At 33.9% G+C, this 7,838-nt stretch overlaps 1 protein-coding gene across 1 annotated transcript; it reads left to right on the plus strand.

Moving 5' to 3' along the window:
• Nucleotides 1–442: 442 nt before the first annotated feature.
• LOC11437511 (diacylglycerol kinase 2) lies at nt 443–7,355 on the plus strand. Its single transcript, XM_003630329.4, has 8 exons — nt 443–775; nt 1,766–2,882; nt 4,286–4,661; nt 4,732–4,808; nt 5,253–5,372; nt 5,472–5,639; nt 6,434–6,571; nt 6,765–7,355. The coding sequence occupies exons 2-8, from the start codon at nt 1,797–1,799 to the stop codon at nt 6,915–6,917; spliced, it is 2,118 nt and encodes a 705-aa protein (XP_003630377.2). The 5' UTR covers nt 443–775; nt 1,766–1,796; the 3' UTR covers nt 6,918–7,355.
• The last annotated feature ends 483 nt before the right edge of the window (nt 7,356–7,838 follow it).

Here is a 7,838-nt window from a genome sequence, read left to right on the forward strand (position 1 = left end):
ACTATGAATTCAAATATAGTAGATGTACCATAGAATTTACCTTATATAGCATTTAAGTGAGATGATATGTCTCTTCTAGTTTTTCTCTAAAAAAAAAAAAATCTTTTAGTTTAACTAAAATCTTATGTTCAAATCTAGTCTTGCACATACAATAATGTTAAAATTTTTGAAAAGGTTCATAAAACATTTATAAGTGTGTGTAGAGAAGAGAATACTCGATTTATAAAATAAATAAAAAAATATTCTTTTTTTTTTTGGAAAGAAAATAAAAAATATTCAAAAACGCGTCGGCCACGCACAACCCCATGCCATGCCTACGGGGAACCCAACAGGGAGGCCGTGTATTGAGGCAATGTAAAGCCCGCCCTTTTTACGTCTCTCTCTCTCTCTCTCTCTCTCTGCTTTTTGCTTTTTTGATTTTCTTTATCTTATTTAATATTCTTGTTTTGAGAGGGTTGATAATACTAAACCACTTTTTAAAACTAATTAAGGCGAAACAAAAGGCGATCCAAATCAAATCTAAAATGAATAATAATAAATAAATAAAAATAGTTGGTATCGCACTCCAAAATAATGTGTTTCCTTGGAAGAAGGGGAAGGAAGGGGTTGTAACAGGATTCTGTTTCTGTTAAACTCCAAAATTCCTCTCTCGTTCTCGCTCTTCAGGTTTTTCTTTTTCTCATTCTACTACTATTCCTTTACGATGATGATGATGATGACGACAACCACGAAAATTTCTTCTCCATTTTGATCTCTTTCAAATCGATCGTGATAGGTAAACACCAATACAATACAATATAATACAATACAATACAATACAATACAATGTCTCTCATCTTTCTCTAGATTTCATCATAGGTTGAATCTGTTACGAATTTTGAATATTAGGTGCAACGATTCTTAAATCACTTTTCACAATTTTACCGTTCAATTCTGCAACAGTACTTTCCGTGCCCTACAATTTTTTTATTTTATTTTTTATATTTCCATTATCATTTTATTTGGTATTAATCGCTTTTTTATTCTTATTCTTATATCACATCATTTATGAATACGGAATAATGCACTAGTATAACCAAATCTTGATTTTTCGTTTGATTCAAAGTGTGTTTGGTTCTGGTTAAAATTGAGTTGAAAATGGAGTGTTTTATGTTTGGTTACATTGATCTAAAAACTAGTTGAACAAACAATTTGAGTGTAAAAATCAATTCTAGAATCAGAACCTATAGTTCCTTCCTAGCTTGAAGTAGGATCCATTTTGGGGGTGAAATCAATTTTACTATAGAGAAACCAAACATGTCAAAATCAATTATACATCTCTAGAATCAATTTTGACTCCTCTAAAAGTGTAACCAAACATATACTACATTCATGTAAAAGTGAGTTGAACAATGTGCAAAAACCAAGTTTGGAGTCAAAAGCTACAAATCCTAGCTTAAAGTTAGAATCAGTTCTAGAGAGAAAATCAATTCTGATTGAGGGCATCCAAACTTGTCAAAATTCAAACCGAACATACACATGCATAATTTACATCTCTACATTTTTTTTTTTTATATATATTTTATCTATGATTTTCTATGTTTATGGAAACTGCATCAGCCTTGTGAACCCCATTCTGGAATAACCAACTGTCATATTCTCTTCAATTTTGCTGCCCATACTTTATATTTAATTTCAGTTATTTTGTCAGTTAGATTGATTTTATTTATTTTTTAACTTATCTGTTATCTATAACAATGATTGAGGTTTCTTATTGAATGATCAGGTTGTACATTTTGGTAGCTAAGTAGAAACGAATGAGTTTTGTCATGTTCGATTTGGGAATTGTAATTTTGAGGTTTCTTACGAGCCCTGATGCTTCCATTGCATCTATTTTTGGATGGCTGATCACTGGATCATTTGGACTTGTAGCCGTCATATACGCTGTTCTCAAGTGGCAGCGACGAGCATCTTTGAATTGGATTAAAGCTGCGGCCAGGGAAAAGAAGAAAGTTTGGAAAAAATTTAAAGTTCCTCTGTCGGATCATTTATGGGTTGAAGATTTTACTTATGGGGAACAACCATCCACTTGTTGTTTCTGTTTGACTTCCCTATGGCCTTCTCAAAATATAGGTGCAACAGCCTCACCACGTACTCCCCTCCATCGTTGCTCGGTTTGTGGTGTCGCAGCTCATTTCATTTGTTCACCGTATGCAGCAAAGGATTGTAAATGTGTGGCTCAGGCTGGGTTTAGTCATATTAGACACCATTGGTCAGAAAGATGGGTTAATGTGGATGATCATCATGAGATGTCTGCCTTCTGTTTTTACTGTGACGAAGCGTGTGGTGTCCCGTTTGTAAAATCCTCTCCTACATGGCATTGTCGTTGGTGTCAGCGCCTCATTCATGTGAAATGTCATAACAATTTGACTAGAGATTCTGGTGATTTTTGTGATTTGGGTTCTTTGAGGCCAATTATCCTCTCTCCTCTTTGTGTCAAAGAAGTTGATGAAAATCAAAAGGGTGGAAAACTAAGTTCTATTATAACCTCTTCAGTTCGTGGTCAGATTAGAAAGCGGCGTAACCATAATAAAAATGGAGGTGGTTGTCATACTAATGGTAAGTCACGAGGTTCAGCCGTTGCTGATCCAACTTTATTAGAATATGTGTTGAATGGTCTTAAGCGGAAAAAGTACAACGATGGGAAGCTCTTTGACCCCACAAACAATGGTAGAGTATCAGGGGATGGTTTAAATGTTACCCCTAGCCAAATCAAGAAATACACGTTGGTTGATTTGCCAAAAGATGCTAGGCCACTTTTGGTCTTCATCAATACCAGAAGTGGTGGGCAGCTTGGGCCTTCTCTTCACAGAAGATTGAATATGCTACTAAATCCTGTTCAGGTGATTACTTGATTCTTTATTAAAAAATATGCATTCTATTGAAGTAGTGGCTAGCATCTTTATTAAGCAGAGTGCAATTATGTCTTCTAGATGTTTTAAGTGTGAGATTGGTTCCTATGATTTAGGAGTTTGCTGGATTTGAAGTTAAATTTTGTGATCTTAGATCAGGAATAACTTGATTCCAACCTTTAATCTATCCTTCGTACTGCCTTGAATATATTATAACAAATCTGTTTCTTAAGATATAGTCTGTTTTGGATAGGAATGCAGAGTGATGACTGAAAGTTGCAATCTAACAGTCTAACTTTTTTTCTTTCTTTTTGTACTAATGTTCTGTAAAGCAAAATTTTTATTGAGCAGCATGCTAATGTTTGCTTACCTTCACATTTTTAATAAACAACTTATTATTTGTTATACACTTTCTTGTAATAGAAGATTTTAATTCTATATATTGTTCAGACTGTGACCTGTTGGCTTTAACATTATGAGTCAAGATCCTCTCCATTTCTTACCCTTTCCATTTTGTCCATTACCAAAGTTTTGGAAATATAGATATGCAATAATGTGAAATTTGGTGGATCCAATTATTTAATATACACTTCAAAACTACAGTAATGGAGAGGATTCTGACCAACATTATATGATTTGGATGACTGGATTCATGACCTTCAAGTATAAAATATTTTTTGCAAGTAAACTCTAGTAGAAATTTCCTGTTCTTTTCTTTGAGAGGGAAGAACATTTATAAAAAAGTAAAAGGCTGTAATCTGTAATTGCATTATTAAGCATTGATATAAAAATTAGAATTACTTAATGATGAAACTTTCTCCTGACAATGACCCTGTGGCTATGTCTTGAGTCCTATAATTTCTGATTGTATAAACTTGATGGGCATGTTATCATATTCTGTTCATTATTTGTGAATGTTTACGAGTGAGTGTTTTGGTGTTTGTATCAAGCATTTAATCTTCTTAAAAACTGTTGACAGTGAAAAGTCAACAAAGCAACAGAATGGTTAAACTGTATTGAAAAAATTAAGCATGCTTGTTATTGGTATCCGTTAATTTTCTCATCAATAGGGTTTCTTTTGAAAAAAGGTGCTTAAAATTATTGTTCCCTTATGACATTGTATGATATGAATATACTGTAGATCAATGTTTCATTGAGAGCAACAACAACAACCAAGCCTTATCCCACTAAGTGGGGTCGGGTATATGGATCAAATTACACCATAAACAATGTTTCATTGAATCCCACTAAATAATTATTTAAGAGCAAATGGTTGATGAAAACGGCTTTCTCCTTTCTTTCGCATTTTAGCAATACTTGTCTAGACATTTTAATTTTTTTCATTTCATATCATAGTCTCAATGGGCATGTTCTGGTTTGGTATTTTACTGTAGGTCTTTGTATTGAGTGCTTCTCAAGGTCCTGAGGTAGGTCTGGAATTGTTCAAAAATGTGCCATATTTTAGAGTATTGGTTTGTGGTGGGGATGGCACTGTTGCATGGGTCCTCGATGCTATAGAAAAACACAATTTTGAGTCACCTCCACCTGTTGCAATTATTCCTCTAGGCACTGGAAATGATTTGTCCAGGGTTATGAATTGGGGAGGAGGCTTCTCTGCACTGGATGGACAGGGCGGACTGACCATGCTTTTGCATGACATTAGCATTGCAGCAGTTACTATGTTAGATCGTTGGGAAGTTAAACTTGCAGAAGAAGACTCTGAAGGAAAACCACATAAAGTGAAAACTAAATCCATGATGAACTACCTAGGTACTTCACTAAAACAAAAACTATCTACGATTATTTCTTAAGAAACACTGACACCGATCTACTTTTATAGGAATTGGATGTGATGCAAAGGTTGCATATGAATTTCATGTTACTCGAGAGATAAATCCTGAAAAGTTTAGTAGCCAGGTACATATTCTCCCTCCTTGATGTTTCATGTTACGTTCAATGCTTATTATTTACATTACCATTTTTACGGCTGGGCAATATTCAGTAAAAATTATACTTCTATTCATGCCAAAAGCTTAGAGTTATCCTAAATTTTCCTCATTGGCATTAGGGTGCTAAATGCAGTTTACTGAAACATTCAGAATTATCCTATTAATGCTGTTTATCATACCTCTAAATGAAAACCTGGAGAGATCCTAGTGATGATGAGTGGATAGCTAGCAATGTCACTATGGACATTTTAACAAATTATACATGTTTATCTCCTCTTTTACCCTTTTTTATTGAAGACTTCTGGTTATGTTCTAATTCTCATAAGTCTTATCTAGGTTGTTTAACTTATGCAATGCTTGAAAAGCTTTCACTTTTGGGTATATTTATATCTAATGGTAATTCTATTGACAGTTTTTTAATAAATTACGATATGCAAAAGAAGGAGCAAGAGACATTATGGACAGAACATGTGCTGACTTGCCATGGCAAGTATGGCTTGAAGTGGACGGAAGAGACATTGAGATTCCCAAGGTTAATTACCGACGCTGATAATTATTTTTTACACTGTGAATACCGCCTTCTATAAATTTATATGTAAAGCTTTATTTTTTTAATTTTTTTTCCATGCAGGATTCAGAAGGCTTAATTGTGCTTAATATTGGGAGCTACATGGGTGGAGTAGATCTTTGGAAAAATGACTATGAGCATGATGACGATGATTTCAGTCTTCAATCCATGCATGACAAGATGCTTGAGGTAGTATGTGTTTGTGGAGCATGGCACCTGGGGAAACTTCAGGTATAGGATACTTAATCAGTTAATCTTAATGCACTTCTGAAGTATAAACTCAAGTCTTCATAACAATACTGGTAATTTTAATTATTCTAATATTTTTAAAATATTGATGTGATTACATTTAGCTGAATTCTTGAGGTATTTAATATTTATTAGAGGATTGAGTAGATAGATTAGTCATTAAATGTAGTAATCTGATTATCAGAAGCAACAAACTGATCTAAACTGTAACATCAAAAAAAGGGGAAAAAAGTTATATGCTCAGACTTTTTTTTTGAATGGCAAATGTTAGTGGTTAATTGCTAGATTAATTTTTCTTCCTTTGTCCGGGTTTGAAACCTAGGACCTATGAATAAATCAACGAAGGTCTATGAATAAATCAATGAAGTAATCGAAGTTTTGGAATAATGTTGATTGTTGATTATTGTCTTGCTGCTTATGTATCCATACAGTATAGTATATTTGAGCTTTCAAATTTAATCGGATGTATGAACTGTTTTCACTATTAGCATCCTTAAGTAAGAAAGTTCAATACTATTGTGGCAACCAAGTGTCTTTGTCAATTTTTTTAACAAACCTCTGTCTGTTGAAATAATTATTTTGAAAGTTGTTAAAACTATCACAAGAGGTTAATGTATTTGGGCTTCAGCCCTCTTTCATCACCAAAAATAAAAGGAGGTTAATGTATTTACTATTTGTACACTAACTTCACTCTTTCTTTTTAGCAAATTCGTATGAAACAGATAAAAGACATTTACGGTAAATTAGTAAATAGTAATGTTTGATTTGCCCCGTAGGTTGGACTTTCACAAGCAAGAAGGCTAGCTCAAGGCAAAGTCATCAAGATACACTCTTCCAGTCCTTTCCCAGTTCAAATAGACGGGGAACCATTTATCCTACAACCAGGCTACATAGAGTTAACTCATCGTGGGCAGGTAATGTTATGCTTTTAGTGTTTTGTAGTAAACTTCATTTCCATATTTTTCTACCTCTTCAGTTATGTCCACGGATTCCCGTTAGGAATCTTAGGAGCTTTTCAAACGTAAATCTAACAGGAATACTGAACGCAGCAAATTTCACTCTTATATGTGGTGATTGATATCATTGCCTCTTATTTGCTATACTCAGGTATTCATGTTGAGGAGGACTTCAGAAGATGAGCCTAAAGGACAAGCAGCTGCTATAATGACAGAAGTATTATTAGAAGCGGAATGCAAGGGCATTATTAATACATCTCAGAGAAAAGTTCTTCTCAAGGACATAGCCATCAATCTTTCTTAAGATCCGCTTCTCGTTCAGCCTTCTAAAATAGTTGCCCAACTTTGGGTTTTTGCGCTCCAGTCCTCTTTTATAGGACCATTTTTGGTAATTTCCAAAAAATATAGAAAGGTATAGTTCCACACTTCCTCAAAGCAGCTAATGTAAGATGAGTGAAAACTGTTGCGTCTAACACCCTAGGCTGTGTATATTGCAACCCGGCGTAATTTTTTTTTTTTTTTTCTTTTCTTTTCAAATCTGTGTAGTTATACGACCAACACCCGAATGAGATTAGAGGGAAGAAAAAAAAAACCACTGATATGTATATGTTCATGGGTCTTGGCTTTTTGTATACGTAGTGTGTGTGTGTGTGTGTGTGGAGAGCTCTGTGCAAGTTAAAAAACAGCTTCCAAGGTTTTTTTTAATTTTTTTTTATATATAATTTATCTCGCTTGATAAAAAGTTGTTTTTAATTTAACAATTTTTGTTAAATACTTTTTACTTCCCCCTTGAAACAGTATCTTAAGTGTATAATGTAATGTTACACAAAAATCATTCTTGTGGTTTTTCTAACATATGCTAAATACTTCTCTTAGTGCTTGTAATTAACAAAGGTGGTAAGCGTTGAAATGGGAAGCATTTGTGATGATCCGTCAACATCAAGAAAAGATTATCAACTTTTATTCCTTCCTCTAGATTTTGTCCAAGTTTCGGGATGAAAAAGATATGGATCTAAATCATATAGTATGTGGCTTGCAATGGTCCAACCCATGATTCTCCTCCAATTCGAGCGACTTAACGTGTTTATTAATCTTTGAATTATTCTTCCCTCTCTATAAAAATATGAATCATAAAGGTGCATAAGAATCTGTTTGCATGTTCCGTACTCAGATTTCTTCCATAAATTGCATGAATTGAACATAATTGAACTCGTGAACGTTTCAA

Source organism: Medicago truncatula, chromosome 8 (genome assembly GCF_003473485.1).
Source record: "Medicago truncatula cultivar Jemalong A17 chromosome 8, MtrunA17r5.0-ANR, whole genome shotgun sequence".
Taxonomy (NCBI): domain Eukaryota; kingdom Viridiplantae; phylum Streptophyta; class Magnoliopsida; order Fabales; family Fabaceae; genus Medicago; species Medicago truncatula.